Source organism: Xenopus laevis, chromosome 5L (genome assembly GCF_017654675.1).
Source record: "Xenopus laevis strain J_2021 chromosome 5L, Xenopus_laevis_v10.1, whole genome shotgun sequence".
Lineage (NCBI taxonomy): Eukaryota > Metazoa > Chordata > Amphibia > Anura > Pipidae > Xenopus > Xenopus laevis.
Window position 1 is genome coordinate 23,594,241 of NC_054379.1, and position 19,390 is coordinate 23,613,630.

Sequence of the window (19,390 nt, forward strand, 5' to 3'; positions counted from 1 at the left end):
TGTTTTTTTTTTTTAAAAAATGTTAACGATGTTTAGGTCTTTTAATGAAATATAGTCATTAGGCAAAATGTAATTAACAACTCAAAATCACATCATTGCAGGGGTTGATTTCAGTTTGCGGTCATTGTCTAAAACAAACATTGGGTGAATTGATTCTTTAGTAGACAATTCATTCTCTTCAGTATGAATGATTGAAAGCTGAACTGAATTTAAAAAAAAAAACAGCTGCAGGGCCAAAAAGTAAATCAATTAGGCAGCGAAGCACACATATCAAAAACGGAACACTTTTAACAATTTAGTGATTTATGACAGCTGCAACTGTACTAAACCAAAAACTGCTAGAACTCCGCTTATTGATTAATTTATGGCTCCCCTGCCAAATAAGCATCATACTTAGGATTGCCTCATTCATGTTTCTTCTCTGACACGTAGAATTTCATATTAACACCTGTTTTCATTTTTTTTCCTCTGTATTTCTTTTATCACAATTGCTTACTTTCTTATATACCAAGCACCACATTGCTGGTGGCAAGTGCATCATTTTGCTATGCATTTGTTCATTGCAGGAACCCTTTTTACAGCAGGAAACAGGGTGGATAAGAGCTCTAATTGTAGATCTTTAAGCAATCCAAAGTCTCACTAGATAGGGCTTCCTGCTGCAAAACCACACCAACATTAATGGGAAACTTAACATACAAATTCATGTTTTACCACAAAGTTCATGGTAAAAACTAGAATATTTGAGATTAAGTAAAATAATAAATAAAAAAAAAACCCTGAAAAGGAAAAAAAAATGTCAGTATCTACGAGCTGGCGAGTTTACGTATAAGTCAATGGGAATTGTATTTTCAAAATTCAAGCTATTTTTACATGTTTAAAAAAATAATTAGAAATTTGCCATATTAAGTGATCAAGGTTTTTCTTATAGGTGCACATTCCAGACTTTCTAATTTTGATAAAACAAACAATGATAACGATCTCCTCGACTTAAAAACATTTCTACACATAAGTACTAGGGATGCAAAAATTCCTAGTCACATTTCCTTGGACAATCAACCAGACAGCACCAGCTTTTCCTAAGTGTTTATCCATGATCTCTGGTGTCTAAGAACCATGGTTTTCCTCTCAGGTTCTCCATAGCAGATATGCCCTTAAAATGGACATACATGTCCAGATCTGTTTGGCAACCTCTGGGCCCAATTTGATCCACATCCTGAGCAAAATTAGGCTCATCCAATCGTTGGTCCTCATGAGAGCCGTCAGAAGAATACTGCATTAATGCACCAATACACTCCTCTTCCGAGTGGATTTTCAAATTGATATTGGTCAGCAAGTCCATCAGTGGGCCTTCACTTGGACAATAGTGGGATCTAGAGGAAGAGAGTCAGTGTTTTTTGTTGGTCCGTGTATGATCACACATCAACATCTACTTTTGCATCCACATCTACTTTTGCGTTTCCTTTAAAAGCTTTCTTTTGTTGCAATGAATCTATCTCCACCATTTTAGACCTATATATACAGTGAATAAAGTACCCCCTCTTGTAAAATATAAGGATATTATAAGTTAACGAGGAGGTTCATGACCATATAAAAACATGAGGCCGAAGGCCGAGTGTTTTTATACAGGTCATGGAACTCCGAGGTAACTGCTGATATCCTCATATTTTGCAACTGGGGGTACTTTATTTATTAGTACACAAGTTTCAGTGAGTCGTGACAGAAATGACATCAGAACGCACCATTCATAACTGATGACATCAGAACTCACCATTTATAAGGATATAATTTACAAAATATTCATGGCTTTTGTGTATTATATATATATATATATATATATATATATATACATATATATACATATACATATATATACATACATATACATATATATACATACATATATATATACATACATATACATATATATATACATATACATATATACATATATATATACATATATATATACATATATATATACATATATACATATATATACATATATATATACATATATACATATATATATATATACATATATATATACATATATACATATATATATATACATATATATATATACATATATATATATATATATATATATATCACATTGAAACAGCGTGGAATTCTGTTTTTGACATTTTAAATGGAACAGAATTGTCACAGGGCCTATAAATATTACTATGAAGTGATATGGTCAATAAATCAAAAGCCAAAATAGTATAATGTTGAGCAAATCTTGTGTATACTATTTTGGTGATAAAGTCACTGAAGATGCTTGCAATTATTTTGCAAATAAAAAGGACTTTTAAGCATTGTTGGAAAATTTCTGTCCAAAAATGGTAATTATTAAAATGTCAAACTTTTAATAACAGTTACAATTCTTTAATTTTTGTCTCACTAATTCAAATAACTGTTTATTCACAGATTGTAAGGACCACCCGCCTTCAATGCTTCTAATCATCTTAAACTACAAACTCTCACAATGGAGCTGATTAACAAAGCATTGTGTTTGCTGCATTATGGATACTTATGTGATAACCCTGCATTCACTGCTCATAAATGACCTTAGAATTAGGCATGTATCGAATCATGGAATTTGCTCAAGCACTGGCACTTTTCACAGAATTGTAATTTCACTGTATCTGAAGTATTTAGCCAAGTCCAAACCCTTAAGGTCATGTGACTTTAAAGTTCTGGACAACTAAACATAATCAGAATTACCAATGTTCAACATCATGTTTTTCCCCAAAGTACGAATGTTGTGTTAAACCTACACTGAGGGAGAGACAGAAAAACTGAAAATACCAGTAAAAGTAAGAAGACTGAAACCATCTCAAAATTACTCCACAATATGTTGTAACAATCTATATTCTATACATAGCATGTCAACTTCATTCCTAGCCAAGATTTGTGATTTTGAGATATCAGCAAATTCACTGGAGAGAATTTAAAGTTTTTAAAGACAACTGAGAAAAAAAAAAAAAAAGTATTTCAAACATTAAAACCCAAATCTAACAGAACTCTACCTGGAAGGGAAAGGTTTCCAGACATCTGAAGAAAAGGGTGATTACATCACTATCCACTATTCTTACACAGAAAAATGGAATGCATTACATTTTGGATCACCTAATTTTATTAAAAATGATATAATAGAACAACACATTATGTGGCAGTAATCATTTTTAACAGGTGCAATGGACTGAAAGCTGCAATTCAGGTCACAGTAGGTTTGCAGTCAAATGAAGGCTAGCACAGTCCAATGTGTCGGCAAACAATGTTCTTTACATGAGATTCTAACACAGAACTGCAAGTAAAGGAAGCTTCAGAAAATGATAGGGCCGCAAGTCCACATTCAATGAACAGATTTACTGGCAATGTAACAGCAACGTGACATCCTTCAAAATTAAAGAGAGAGAAAAAAAAGAACAATTGATAAGGACTAGTACAAGAAACATGCAAAAAAAATGTGTACATATAAACTGCAAGGTGATCAGAATCAACAAATTTACATTATTACAACAAAACTTGTATTCTCCAGCAGAAACTGAGATCTGAAATGCATAACAGGCATCCATATTCAGGAACAAGACAACTGGAAAAGTGAACTCTATAAACTGGAAAGTGAACTCTATAAGTGGTTCATTGGTCAACTTTAAACAACATTTCTTTAAGTAAACATTTAACAGATTTCACAGCAGGACCTAAATTAACATTTTAAGTATTTACAAGCCAACTTTTTTTAAAGGTACAATAACAATTGCAAATAGACACTGAACAGTGAGGTTAAAAAATAATGAAAAATATTTTGACAACAGAAGCAAAAATGATTAATACTCAAACAATAAACTAAGTACACTGAATTGAAGATGAACTTTAAGTACACCATTAAGTATCAAAGATATTTCAGGGCTTTGATCCTTTACCCCATGTGCAGTAGATCAGGCCATCTTTAGACACATATCTACACAATGATTCTAATACAATTATTTATGGCAATATATACAAGCTTGGTAAAGAACACAAAGACCATCAGAATACACAAACAAAACATTTCCTTCAAGAGAAAAGGTCCTCCTAGGTGGTCACGTTTGTTCTTTTACTAAAGGACCAGAACGACCAGGTTCATTGCATGTCTTCTCGGCATTTCCACTGCATTGTGTTTATCGATGCCTGTGAAAAAAATTGGAAAATGCTTCCCACAGTGATCTATAGGTGAAAAGCTCAAAAGTAATGTACCATTTACTGATCTACTGAATTAGTGTGGCTAAGGGCTAAACTGGTAACATTATATACATATACCCAAACTTCATGAAATACACAGGTTACCTTAGAGGACAGGAGTAAGGAAAACACTATTCAACTCTTAATATTAACAAGGTGCATTTTACCCTTTTCTATGGTTTAATCAGACTCGTCACAGGTAGTTAATACAGATAAGTCCTCTTCCATTGTATAATCAGCTACTGGTAAAGCCCCTTGTCCTGGGCCTTTGTTTGAAGAAACCTTATCTAGCTGTCCTGTAGCATACAATGGTTTAGGACTGTACTTGTTTGCAGTCACTGGTGCCTTATGGGCACCATAAGAAGATGAAAAGAACCCATGTCCATAAACAGTACTTGGAACAGAGGAACTCGGCCATGAGGATGTATCAGGAGCTTCTGGAGCATCCTCACAAGCCATATCTGAATCATCTACCTCTTCTGTGGCCAATACTGCTTGTGCTACTGGTAGTACGGTTGGTTTTGAAATTTCTGAAACAACCTTCTTTGCTGGGGCTTCTACTATTTGAACAAGTGTAGGAGTCACTGTAGCTTCCTCCATAGCCATGTCTTGATCTTCAGAAGTTGTCAAATCTTCAGGGTCATCTTCAGTAGAAATTAATTTATAGTAAGAATCCAGTTCATCCTGCAGTTTTTTACTAGCTTCAGGTTTACATACAGCAGTTGGTTGCTTTTTAACTTGGGTCTGTTCTATTTTTTTCACAGAGCCTCTCTCTTTATTCACACTTGGATTATGAGCTACTGTAGATGAATTATTAGCTAGTGTAGATGAATTATGAGCTACTGTTGATGATTTTTGAGCTACTGTAGAGGTTATCTTGATATCATTACAAGCAAAATCTGACACATGTGCAAACAAAGATGTTGGTAGGGAAAGGGGAGCCCTTTTAAACTTCTGATTCAGCTGTGCAGTACTGCTGTAACTGGACACATGTTTAGTCGGAGGCACCTTTGGGGTAGTAGATGCAGGGAATACAAAAGGCTTTGATGGAGGCTGTGAAGCACTTAGGGGCTTGGATGTTAAAGTTGCTGAACTTGGCTTGATAGCTAAAGGTTTTGAGGGGTTAGTATAACTTTTAGGAACAGGAGTATTTGGCTTGGATTCTGAAGGCTTAGTGACAATTTTTGAATCCACAAATGGCGTGTCTTTCTGTTTAGTTGTAGAAGTGCTTCCTGAAACAGTCACTGATTTTAACCCTGCTTTGTCAGATTTAACAGATGTATTTTTGTCAAACATTGTTGGACTAAACGGTGCCACAGAACTGGGCACTTGAACACGAGGCTTTTCACTAGAAATTAGAGATATATTTTTAATTTTTGAATCATTCTGATCGTTGGGTGTACTGCTTGAAATTGGGACTGCCTTGGAGCTGGAAGTAGTATTAGCTTTCTGTGTTACCAATGGAGTCTTCAAACTCTCATCTGGTTTCAAAGGAATATAGTCCACCTTTTTCTGTTCGTTGTTTGGGATGTTTGGTCTGAAGTCAAATTTGTCTGGAGTAATGCAAACCAACTTTTTGCAAAGACCTGGTTCAGGTTTAGTGGAAAAGAGATCATACAAATTAGGAGATTCTGTTAGCTTCTGTGTTTCATTTGCACTGCTTGCTGTAGGGGTCTTTTGATTCTCAGCCATCTTATTTGGGGTAATTTCATTTGCCTTTTTAGTCTCAGGCTCAGATGAAGTTTTAATCGGGATCCCCTCTTGCTTTTTGTCTCCATAATTTGTTTCCTTCAGGAAAACTTGTTGGCCTCCAAATGCTTTGGAAATCACTTCCTGTGGTAACACTCCCTCTGGTTTAGATTTCAAAACTGGCAAAGGTTTTGAAAAAGAACTTGAGGATTTTATAGATAAAAAGGCGTTAAGAGGGGCTGGTTTGCTTACAGGCGCTGAACTACTCGTTTTCCTAAGCACTGCCATAGGAATGGGCAAGTTGGGTCGTACTGACCCCTGTGTCACAGAAGTTGGTGATGCAGAAGTTGTAACTTTACTAGTTGCAGAAGTCCAGGTGCTTCCTTGGGAAGAAGGTGGTTTACCCAATAATTTTATTTCAATTGCCTTTTGTTTAGCTGGAGGAACTTTACTATCCTCCTCTTTAAGTTTCTCAGGAGTAACGAATAAGCTTTCAACTTTTGATGCGGTAGAAGCAGTAGCAGAAGCTGTACTTATCTGGCTATTGTTCGCAGGTGTCCCCCAGGTGAACTTGCCAAATGTTTTAGCAGGCATCTCTTTCTCTGGTTTAGAAATTTGCTTAGGGTCTGGTTTAACTGGCTCGATAAGCTTTCTTTTCTGACTTTCTTCCTCCTCTTTCTTGAACTTTTTGGATTTTTCTTGGTTAATTTCATTTACAATCTCCTCTACTTTCCGCTTTTGCTCTTGCTTTTGCTCTTGCTTTTGCTGTTGCTCTTGCTGTTGCTTTTGCTCTTGCTGTTGCTTTTGCTCTTGCTGTTGCTTTTGCTGTTGCTCTTGCTGTTGCTTTTGCTCTTGCTGTTGCTTTTGCTCTTGCTGTTGCTTTTGCTCTTGCTGTTGCTTTTGCTCTTGCTTTTGCTCTTGCTGTTGCTGTTGCTCTTGCTGTTGCTCTTGCTGTTGCTTTTGCGCCAGCTCTTGCTTTTGCGCCAGCTCTTGCTTTTGCTGCAGCTCTTGCTTTTGCGCCAGCTCTTGCTTTTGCGCCAGCTCTTGCTTTTGCGCCAGCTCTTGCTTTTGCGCCAGCTCTTGCTTTTGCGCCAGCTCTTGCTTTTGCGCCAGCTCTTGCTTTTGCGCCAGCTCTTGCTTTTGCACCAGCTGTTGCTTTTGCGCCAGCACTTGCGCCAGCTGTTGCTTTTGCGCCAGCTGTTGCTTTTGTGCCAGCTGTTGCTTTTGCGCCAGCTGTTGCTTTTGCGCCAGCTGTTGCTTTTGCGCCAGCTCTTGCTTTTGCGCCAGCTCTTGCTTTTGCGCCAGCTCTTGCTTTCGCTCTGTCTCTTTAATGGCAGCCAAACAAGTTTTCTTCATTTCCTGTCTAATTCCTTCATAGGTTGGGTTTTCTTCCGTATGTTTCTGTAGAAAAAAAATAAGCAATTAGTTCAGTATAAGTACATAGCAAGAGTAAAAAGTGTCTAGTGTCTAAGATTTCATATAAACTTGCCAAACAACTAAAGTTGATTAAAAAAGAAAAAAAACTAAAAAAATAAGTGATGTAACCTATATAACAATCTACAAACTTGACATATTCTGCTTCCTCTCTCATGGTATTTAGTTATCCAGGCATCTGAAAAAGGAAGCCTTAATACAAGCATGCAACCAGGCCCGGATTTGTGGTGAGGCCACAAAGGCCCGGGCCTAGGGCGGTATGCCGCCTAGCCGCTTTATGGGGAGCACTGGGGACGCACATCTCCCCAGTGCTCTGGGGCTTGCAAGCATGCGCCCGCGGTGGGTAGTGCGGGCACTAGGACCGTGCAGTCAGGCGCTGGGAAAGCCGGCGCTGTATGCAACTAAATAAAACACCATATCATAAAAGGGTAAAGTAAAGTGCTGGAAGCTGCACTATTTGGTTTGATCATGTGTTTCTGAAGGAGCCATAAGGGAATCCTAATTAGCAGAGATCAGTCATCAAGTGATACAAAACAACTTCACAGACAAACCTTATATTTATTATTGTGACCAAATGATTTTATATGCTCCTCTACAGCACTTTGATCTGCACACAGCTCATCACATAGCTCACAGTAGTATGCATTGGTAGGAAGCAGGAACTCTGCGCCTAGAAAACAGAAGGAATGATCCATGTTAGAAATGTATTACAGTGTAGAAAACAGTCCCTTACAAAAATGTAGGCTTAAATGTACCTCTAAGCGGAAGAGAAATGGTCTGTTTTCCACGCTGTTTCAATTTAGGGGCACTGTCCTTAGCCCAGGGGTGTTTTTCTTTGTTACCACATGCCTAATTGCACAAAGAAATTATTGTTTAGCTAACAGTAAAACAGCTTTTGTGCACAAAAAAAAAAACACTTCTAGCATGCATGCTTTAGCTGCTAAAGCTAGTTTATAGATTTCATGTGCTTGCAACCCAAGATGGACTGCCAGCTTCAGGATTAACCTGAAAAAACATTCAGTATTACTTAATTTTCTTACCTCTATGTGCTTTGTACCATGCAAGTGCAACAAGAAATCAACTAGCGTCATATGGACGAAGTTGCATTTCTCACACCAATGGCTTCCACCATCATAATATTCAAACAATTCAGAGAGATCAAAGGAATGTTTTGCATCAACTTGGAATGCAGTACTAGGGGACGACTGACTGGGTTGAGGGCTTCTGGACTTTGACTTTTCATCTCTTGACCTTGGAGAAGTGGATTTCTTTGGCTCTGAGCCATTTCTGTCAGAGCTAGATCTCGGAGATTTTGGAGAAGAACTTCTGTGCTTTGAATGTTCATCACCCTTTCCACTGCTGCTTGAAGAGCTCGAAGAATCCCTGGATTGTGACTCAGTGCTAGATTTTATATCTTTGTATTTAATTTCAATGTCACTGCTGTGCTTTTCCTCATCCTTAGTCAGTGGGTCATTGCAGGTCTTAGTGGAGGATACCTTAGTGTCAGAGATGGATTTGAGGTCGGTGTCAGGGCCCTATATCAAAATAAGAACACTTCAGACAAGAATCATTTTTTTCTGAGGTCAAAAAAAAAAAAAAAATGGATCTAATTGTGAACAACATAGCAAAATGCCATAAAGGACTAATAAGAAAATTCTTAATGACATGTAAAATTCTTCCATTGGAATTTGGATGAAGGCAGTTTGTAGGATTGTGGACTTTATTAAAATTACAAAAAAAAAATCTGTCAAAGTATTAAATCTTTTTAACCAATAAAATATGTACATTTTTAAAATGAAATCTGCACACACCAGGACATTCCTCTCACTGGACCCCAAGTGAAAGGATGGAGGCTTGTGTGTGCTCCACTTACCTTGGAGCACACAGGGCTGGGTGGACTAGGGGATTTATTCTTCTTTGTAGAAGTCTTCTCAGAGGCAAGTTTTACAGCCAGTTCAGTAGGTTTGATACCTAGAATCTCTGCCACTTTAGAAAGCTGCTGTTGTTTTTTATTGGCATCACCAATTTCCAAATTCAGAGCCTTTATCTGTTTCTGTGCGCTATCTAGTACAGAGTTCAGCTCCTCCAGAAGAGGGTCCTTGTGCCCATATTTCTCTCGTTGCTTTTTTCTCAAAAGAACCCCTGTGGTGGTTAAAATAAACTATTACTTAGTCAAAATAAAAACCAGTGTAAAATGTGTGTAGATGTGTTGAGAAACATCTGGCTTTAATCACAGGTACCTCTACAGGAATATGGCTCACCTTGCTGGAGTCGAAGCTGCTCTACCTTTGCAACTAGAGTATTCAGACTCTCCTTCCGCTTGCCCTGTTCTTTCTTTATAGCCTCCAGCTCATCCAGCACCTTCAAGAGACACAAGGCTCTCTTTTACATTATAGTAAAGTGTATGCATAGCCTGAGCTGACATGAAGGATACCATAATTGTAATTTCAAGTTTTATTTATACAGTGGATTAAACCAAAGCGTAATATTTCTTTTCTGGACTCTCCTAGCTAGACTCTATGATGCATGCCAACCAGCACAAGTGCCAGAGAAATCCACAACAGTGCAATAATCTCTCAGAATAGCTGCTGCCTGTGGTACTGCTTTCTAATATGATTTCCAGAGATTACAGCTGTGTTTCACTTTTATAACATGATCCATGTGAATAACAGCCATGCACTAGTAGATATGCTATAATATGCAATTGTCCTTACAAAATATGCTCACCTTTCTATCATTTGATTAATTTGGGCCAAATGATCAGATCACCCTGAAGTGGAATAAAGGTGGCCGTAGACCTAGAGATCTGCTTGTTTGGCGATGTCGCCAAACGAGTGGATCACTCCCCGACATGCCGACATTGAAGTGTGCGATATCGGGCTGATACGATCGTGTTGGGATCATAACGCATCCCATACTGGCTGTTGGATTGCGAAACCGCACACACACAGATGCGGGTGCGATCCAACGGGATTTTTTAACCTGCCTGATCGAGATCTGGCCGACTAGGTCAATAAGCTGCAGACTCCCAGTCAGCTTACCGAGGACCTGTGAAGTCCTCTGCCAGAATCTGCAACGAGGAGTAAGTATAAAGTATGGGGCATTTCCCCGGGGGGCCAGTTAGCCTGGAGGGAGGGGGTCTATGTGGTGTGCGGGGTACAGATTTTTTTTCTACAGTAATGTGCTGGACCAGGTTGTGAATGCTTTAACCACGCTGGTATCTTGTTATAAACTTTATGTCCTCAATAAAGTATGATTGCTATGCCAGAGTAGATGTAGGAAGAGATACGCTGATACAGAATCTATACTGCTACATTCTTTATTTAACACTAGTGAAGAGAAGCCGTGTCTTTTGTTTGCTTCCTCATTTGCGTATACACCAATTACATCATACACTGCCAGAAATTTTAAGATTTAAACATCGAGGCATAAAGCCAGACTACACTCTAATATGCCTTAATTTTACCACTCTGTAACATAATCCCCAGTGCATAGAGCTATGTGTAATGTCTCAGTGGCACCCTAGACATTATAGCTGTATGTTACGGCTCTGTATCATGATTCCTGGGGATTATAGTTCTTTTTTTATTATTGATAGCAGTACTGTCTAACTGGAGGCTCGCAGTCCAGATGTGCCACTCAAATATAATTTTTTTGTCATTAACTGCCTGGGAGCTTCATAGACTGCTGTATAAAATATCATCACTTTTACAAAATAAATGTTTGAGGGGCCTAATAATGTCAGATGTTTGGACCCTTAAATAAAGATAGATGAACAATGCTGGTCTTCAAAGATACAAATAAATGTGGCCTGGAAGCCCTGTATAGCTCACCTTCATTTTTTCAGTCTCCTTGTTTCTGCGATCCTTATCTGGTTTTGTAAGGGTGGGAGTTAATTTTGCTGGTGCACTTGTAGAAAGAGGAGCATACATTTTGGCAGGAACTTGTACATCTTCGTTTGTTTCAATAATACGGAGATTGCTGCGTGTAACAACAGGGACAGGAGATGCTACCACCATGTGACTTGGTGGTTGTATGTGAGTAGGGGGAGGATGATGGATTTGGCTATACATTGACCAACTTGAGGTTGGGTAGGCTACATAGGGACTGTAGGGATTGTAGCTAGGGGGAGGTACTGAGGGAGGCATGCCGTATCCTGATACCATCTGAGTTTGTGGGTATGGAGCATACATGGAAATCGGAGAAGGAGGTGCTTGCTCTGGCTGAAGATTTGCTGTGGTTGCATGTACTGGTATTTCTATTTTGGGTGCAGGAATGGGTGGGGTCTTCTCTTTAACAACAGGAATGGGCATAGACACCTGTTCTATTATGGGTGACCGAGAAGGCTCTCTTTCATTAACCTTTTTTCCAGCCAGAGCTAAGCGAGTTATGGACCCTGAATCAGCAGAGGCTATATTGCTTGTACTACGTTGAAGCTCAGGTGTCTGTTTCTGTTGGGGTGCTGGAAGAGATGGCTTCGGGGCCACAGGGGGAGATGCTGGTGGTTGTTTAGAAGGTTGACTGGGTACTGGTCGCTTTGAAGCTGGCTGGGGTGGCTGCTTTGTTGCTGGTATCGGCTGTTTGGATGCTGCTTGGGGAAGCTGCTTAGATACAGACTGAGAAGGCTGTTTGTACACCGGTTGAGCAGATTGTGGAGCTGGTTTCTTACCATGAAGCCGCTCCTGGGTTCGGACAGCAAGTTTGCCAATTTCTGCCACACCAATATCCAAGCCAATGGTCTTTAACAAATCATGAATTTTCTCAAACTCCTGGTTATTGGGGTTGTTTTTTGCAGGAGGGGTTGCAGGAGTTACAGCAGGGGCAGCTTTGGATGATTCCTCATTTTGTTTTTTCACCTCTTCATCACCATAAAGGAATAACTCTTCATCTTCTACTTCTGAAAGGTTCCTTTGGTTCTTTGGACCTCCGGTGGATTCTTTTATTTTATCAGTAATAGGAAATAAGGTTTTGGCTTGTTCTTTAGCCTGTTCGTGTGGCGAAAGAAAGGAATCTTTTCTTTCAGTTGTTTTGTAAGGGTCGGCAGGGTCTGAAAAGTGTTTCATGGGATCGCTGCTAAACAGAAAATTATCCATTTTGTGGCCATGTGACAGCTGGCTGCCATTTTTATTTCCTAACTCTGGTACTTTATTATCTGACTGGGGCAGAGAAGGTCTGGAAATGCTGCCTTGTGGGGCCACAGTAGGGATGTTCATCCTGCTGGTGCTCAAACTGTCTGATTGGATAGGCTTGCCAGCTGCTCCTTGTGGTACGACTGCTCTGCTGGCAGAAACCCCAGAGGATTCTGAAGAGCTAAAACTTCCCAGCAGTGGAATTTCCTTGCTATTTAAATAACCAGTCGCCTGTTGCCAAAAACAAACAAGTTTAGGATTGAAAAAAATCATAGTCCAATAAATGAAATGCATTTAAAATTATAAATATGTCTCTGTGTGGACCACAGGTTTCAGAAATGGCTGCCTTACAAGAAGACCCAAAGCAGTAGAAGGGCTGGCCAGACTGTGCCACTGTGCAGAGACTGATATGAATGAACAATCATATTTATATTCTAAAGGGTATTGCTTACTGTGCCTCAGAATTGTAGCTGCCAAATTGTTCTTCACAGCATGGGGAACAGAAATACCCAAAAATGGACAAGATTTTACAGTTTTAATTTTTTGAGACTGAAAATTTCTCAGGTAAGGTAATTAGCTGGTTAGGGCCCCCTCATTTGCCTGAATACAACTATACAGAAAAGGAATGCACAGTAATATAACTTGCACTCATATGTATAAATGCAATAATAGTAATGTTCTAGGCACACAATAAGTTATAACCTCCTATTGTACTGTCAAAAGAAAACAATATGGCACCTCCCACCCATATGTAGATAAATACAAAGAAGGAATTTTCTAGGCACACAATAAGCTATATGCTCATACTGTACTGTCTAAGGAAAACCACATGGCACCTCCTACCCATATGTATAAATACAAATATATAGAGAAGGAATGATTTGGACATGCAATAAGCTATACCCTCATACTGTACTGTCAACATTTAGATATTGTTGTGAAATACCTTATTAGAAGGGTCACCAGTCATCTGTTCAGGCTCAGCACGCTTTTTCAGAATAGACTTGGGCATGGGCAGTGGTTCATCTAGGGGGCGCCTCAACTCACTAAGTTCTTCTTGAAGGCCTGGTATTGCTTGCGCATAACCAGGCTGGTGTTGGGAGTCAGTAGTGCCCTGGTAAATGCCCATTTTACTGTCAGGCACAATGCTGGAACCCAGTCCCCTTATATCTGGAGATCTGTCTGCAGAGCTTCGCCTCCTAAAACATAACAATAAACCATACAATAACTGAAAAGCAGCAGGGATTTCTTTGCACATTCCTTTTGCCTCCTACATTTAATCTGAGAAGATAAAAATAGTCATTGTATTCTTTTATAAAAAGCCAACGTTTTCCCCCCCTAAAAGCATTTTATTTTTCCATTGTGACTAGTGTGAGTTCTAAACCTACTGTTGAAATTACTTTGTTTAATTTGGCGATTTTAATGTTATTTCCAGTTCTGCACTGCTCCACCAGACTAGTGAAACTAGGATTCTGACCGCCAGTCTCACTATGCTCACTATTCATTCAAATTCATATTGTTCTTTTGCCTATAGATATAGTGTATTTTCTTTTTGTAATACTATCTTGGAAAAAGGGAAGAAAAGCAGAAATGCGACACAAGCATCCGGGGACAGCCCTTTCCTCAGTATGCACCTCATGTGTAAACCAAGTGTAATTCTAGACATTTTAAGGAAACACTAAATTCAGCTTAGATTAGCAGCTCAGAGAAAAATATAAATTTTTACCCATTTTAAATTTGATGTAGTAGTTTGTAATTTCCAAAAAATATAAAATTACTGCTGTTAGAGGCTCTTTTACAAAACATAAGTTGCAGTATAAAATGCATCTGCCCTATTTTAATTTTGGGGGTCTCTACTTGGTTTACCGGTTTTCATGCTTAAATATATTTCTAATGGGGTTAATGACATGAAATTTACACCAAATCTCAGTAATAACCCAAGTAATCCACACATACAAAGCAATCAAAACAAATAAATCCATAAATTAAATTATGTGTAATAAGGTGGAATGACAGAATAATTATTGAACACGCTTACTGAAATTTATTCAATACTTAGTAGAAAAGACTTTGTTGGAAATGACAGCTTCAAGACGACTACTGTATGAAGAAACTAGTCACATGCATTGCTCATGTGTGATTTTGGCCAATTCTTCCACACAAACTGTCTTCAAATTTTGAATTTCCAGGAGCCTCTTCTATGAACTCTGATCTTCAGTTCCTTCCATAGATTTTCAATTGGATTCAAGTCGGATGACTGACAAGGCCATTCTAGAAGTTTTATTTTCTTTCTCCGAAACCAATTGAGCGTTTTCTTGGCTGTGTGTTTGGAAGAACTGTCTTTCTGAAATGCCCACCCTCATTTAATTTTTAGCATCCTGGTAGATGGCAGCACATTCTTATCAAGAATGTCCCGGTACATTTTGACATTCATCCTTCCTTCAATTATATGAACTCTGCCAGTATCATATGCTGAAAAACAGCTCCACACTATGATTTCCCTACCTCACTGTTTGCATGGTGTTTTTGGGGTGATTTGCAGTGCAATTTCTCCTCCAAACATGGTGTGTGCAATGACATCCAGAGAGTTCAATATTGGTCTCATCTAACCAGACTATATTCTCCCAGGATTTCATTGGATTCTCCAAATGTTATGAAGCAAACTTTAAATGAGTTTCAACATGCTTTTTCTTCATCAGTGCAGCTTGAGCAGTGAGCATGCATAGAGGCCATGTTGGTTGAGTGTATTACTTATTGCACAACTGTAACTGCTAAACTTCCGAAGCTCTCAGCAAGTGATCCATGGCTATTGGACAACTCTACTGATTATTCTTTTGACCCCGCTGTCAGAAATATTGTGAGGAGCACCGGATAATGGGCGATTTAGGGTGAAATGATGGTTGCGAAGGTCTTGAGTGAGCTCTTTACTTTTCTTGTGTGATACTTTGGTAATGAGAAACCTTTTTATAAGCCATCAATTAGGACTAAACCAGCTGATATTAATTTGCACAGATAGGGGGCAGGATTGCTTTCTAAATATTGAGTTTTCAGCAAGTTTGTGGCATTCCATGCCTTTTTGCACCTTCATGTGTTCAATACTTTATTACACATAATTTATGGACTTCTTTGTTATGATTTCTTTGCATTTGTGGATTACTTGCGTTTTTACCGACATATGGTGTGTCATGTCAATAGACCCATTAGAAACATATTTAATGAGAAAAACATTGACGTGGTCAATACTTATTTTCACTGATATATATATATAAAAAAATGTCCGTACGGGGCCGGCACTACTCGTGTAGAGTGTGTTTGGTGCCTGGCTGCTAACAGCAAAGCACTCACAGGTCTTAAAATGCAAAGATGGTGAAATTTATTAAAGTGAAAAAGTAACTGACGTTTCGGCTAGCCTTCTAGCCTTGTGTGAGAAACATCAGTTACTTTTTCACTTGTTTGGCAAGGTCACCAAATGAGCAAAACTTTCCTTCCGCAGGCCCACCTTGAGTGGGTGATATCATGGTTACAGTGAAGGGGATATGAAAAATCCGCATCAATGAGCTGACAGAAAAATCAAGCCTGCCTAAAATCAAGATATGCCTAATTCATATCTGGCCAAAAATCGACCAGATCTAGATCGGGAACGCCTCTTGGAGGGCCCCATACATGGGCATCTTAAATCTGCCAGTGCATGAGGCCCTTAAAGCTGGCCATACGCTATCCGATCCATTAATTTGGCAAGTCTGACAAATGAGCGGATATTCCCCACCCCCCGATATGCCCACAAAAAGGTGGCCAATATTGGGCTAATCCAATTGTTCGGCCCTACAGCCAACAGATTAAAATGACGGCATGCCAGTCGTGGACAGCATCACCTATCTTATGCGATAGAAAGGGCCCCATACACTGGCAGGTAAGCTGACTAATCTGTCTAAAACTGGCCATAGACAAAAAGATTTTGTTGTACAAGTTGTACAAATCTTCGTTTCATACAATTTTCGGACCATGTGTGGATCAACATTTTTCGTGCCATGGCAATCGGTCGTAGTCAACCGGACAGGTTAGAATATTTCTGTTGGCTAACGATATCTCTGCATGTATTGCCTATCGGACGATTTCAATGGGAGACTGTCACTACTATTTGTTGGATAAAATGCCTTGTGCGCTGTGTACTTAACTTATTTCAATCAACATGGAGACGGAGTCAGAAGACTTACTGTATGTGCCACGGCCTTGGTAATTTTGAGTAGTTTGAGTTTTACTTTTTTTTTTTAGATCTCATGACATTAGCAGTTTTTAGTGGATAATATAATATAATGAAATGTAACCTAAACACCCCCTGCTTTTCAGTCCAAGCAGAATGGCAAGTGACTGTGTCCCTGAAGAAGGAAGTGACAATGAGTATTTGCAGAAGTGCTCATAAGAGCGATTTTATAATAATCTACATTTACAGTATATGTCATCTTTTTTTATTGGAACAAAGTTCCTCAGGAATCTAGTATACTTAGTGGAGACTTCTGGTGCCCCATACCGAGGCAGCTTGGAGGTTCTGCTAGCATGTTTTCAGCAATGAACATAAGGATTAGTGGTGTGCTGGTCTCGACCCCTCCAAACCCAGCCCCCCCCCCTCTATTTATAGACCCCGCCCGCCACCACATAACGAAAGGGGTGGGGCCATTCTATAAATTATGGGGCAGGAACCCGAAGATTTTGTGCAGGAGCCAGGCCAAAACCCTGTGGGGGATATTTATACACGACTGATCTGCAGGTTTTAGAGAGTGACCTGTGACAATACCCATGACTGATCTGGGGAGTGTTTTGTAGGAGATACGCATCATGCTCTGCAGGCTTAGGGTAAGGGCACACCTAGCGATTTAGGGAGATTCAGTTGCCTGGTGACTAATCGCCTCGTCTTTATGGCGATTAATCTCCCCGAACGCCTTCCCTCTGTCTTGCACCGGCTATTATGAAAAGTCGCCTGCGGCATGGCACACGCGGCACTTCGTATTCCAAAGTCGCCTGAAGTGCAACTTGCACTAATGCAATATTGCCAAAGATGCTATACAATCCAAGCATTCCCCGCACACTTACACTTCAGTAGCTCTGAGGCTTGCCAAGGAGGGGTGTTCAGGAGGCATGTGTAAGGGGTCCGTTCGGGAGGAAGGAATATCGGCGACTTTACCAGAAAGGTAACTGGGGGAGTAGTCACGCTGCAGAGAAACAAAGAAACATTTAGCGGCTCATGCAACTGATCTGCAATATCCAATCAGAAAGGGATATCATAACACACACCCACAGCATGCAAATCACAAATCATTGCATTTGGTCAGTTCCCATTCGAACACAATTACAGCAGCTGGAATTGGGATTAAACACAGACTCGCTTGCCTAGGCACCCCTATAAACTGGCTCTCTGATCTGCCCACCCTGGAGGTAATTTTATATCAGGAACTGAGTACTGTTGTTTGTTTAGTTGTGTAAAGGTGGCCATACACAGACCCACATAAACTGCAGACAAAATTGGCAGATTATTGGGCAGTATATGGACCCTGCAACGGGCTTCCCCGATCGATATTTTGCCAGATTGAGGACCGCATAGTTTTGTTGATGTGGTCCTTGGTCCAACTGCCTGTATTCTCAACATTGTGTTCCGATCGTTGGGCCCTAAGGCCCACAATCGGATTAGCCCTATATCACCCACCTCAAGGTGGGCTTGTCGGGAAAAGATCTGCCTGTTTCGTGTCCTCATCAAACGTGCCGATCTCTGCATGTATGGCCGTCTTAGGTATCACTGTTTTTTTTCCTTAGACTTAATGCAGCCATCTCACTACACACCATGGCACTGTGATCCACTTACTTGACCCCGCATGCCAACTCTCATGGAGACCCAGGCAGCCCCACCAATAGAGGGCAGTATTCACTTCCCAGTGCAGTCCTAGCCTAGCTGGTTATGTCAGCGACTCACAAGGTGAGCCTGCCCATAAAAATGATGTCATTGACCAACAGTGAGCCTGTCCATAAAAAATGATGTCATGGACCCACAAAGTGAGCCTGCCCAGAAATAGTTATGACACAGAACAAACATTACTCAAGTGCTACAAAAGAACTGTCTGCACAAATAACTATGTCACTAGCCCAGGTGCCTCCGTAAATACAACATACTAACATATTAGAAATAGGAGCATTCATAGGACTTGTGTCCTATTGAGTATTTCAGTCATCGTTCACTCAATGTTTTCCATCTCAAGACACGATGTATATTACACTATCCTGTACCGCCAGGGCCGGGCAATGTCCCCATTGAGTAATTAGCCCAATCACTAGCCTAGTTCCAGGCGAGCAGCGCGTGGGCGGGGTTATAATCCTATTGTAGCGCATGAGATGAGCTACACACTCACCAAGTCGCTGCTCTCTCGCTCATTCTTGTAACTGTGGGATTCGTGCCCGCGGCGGGAGTAGGGGGAAGGGCTGCGGCGACGGGAGTAAGGAGACCTGGAGCGGGACCGGCGGGGTCTAGAACGAGACCGGCGGGGTCTGGAGCGAGAACGTCCAGAGCGGTGATAACGGCCAGGAGAGCGGCCCCGGGACCTGGATCTAGATCGACGCGGTCTAGATCGAGAGCGACCACGGGATCTGGAACGACGCGGTCTGGAACGGGACCGGCCCCGGGACCTAGAGCGTCGCCTGCCTGGGGAGCGACCCCGAGACCAGGAGCGGCTGGACCTATCAGGCGAACTCTCCCGCCGAGGGGTGTCAATCTCCGGAGATAAATCCGGGGAAAGTCTGGGCCGCATCGGAGTCCGGTACATTTTTGCGGCCCTGATTCTTCCTAGCGATTGCTCTCCAGACTTGCGTGTGCGTGATGACATCACAGGTGCACATGAAACTCTATGACTGCGGCTCTAGTGCTACCA

General features: G+C 40.4%; 1 protein-coding gene across 2 annotated transcripts; it reads right to left on the bottom strand.

Moving 5' to 3' along the window:
• Positions 1–3,121: 3,121 nt before the first annotated feature.
• Positions 3,122–19,345, bottom strand: znf318.L (zinc finger protein 318 L homeolog). Of its 2 annotated transcripts, XM_041562600.1 has the most exons (11): positions 18,875–19,345; positions 17,568–17,686; positions 13,426–13,678; positions 11,184–12,710; positions 9,612–9,711; positions 9,224–9,492; positions 8,391–8,885; positions 8,106–8,199; positions 7,902–8,020; positions 7,224–7,317; positions 3,122–7,151 (listed from the first exon to the last, which is right to left on the bottom strand). In XM_041562600.1, exons 1-11 carry the CDS (start codon positions 19,343–19,345, stop codon positions 4,408–4,410), a joined length of 6,285 nt encoding a protein of 2,094 aa, XP_041418534.1. In that variant the 3' UTR covers positions 3,122–4,407. The 2 variants fall into 2 exon arrangements, with proteins under 2 accessions (XP_041418534.1, XP_018118213.2); XM_018262724.2 differs by having other exon boundaries at positions 3,122–7,317.
• Between the last annotated feature and the right edge of the window lie 45 nt (positions 19,346–19,390).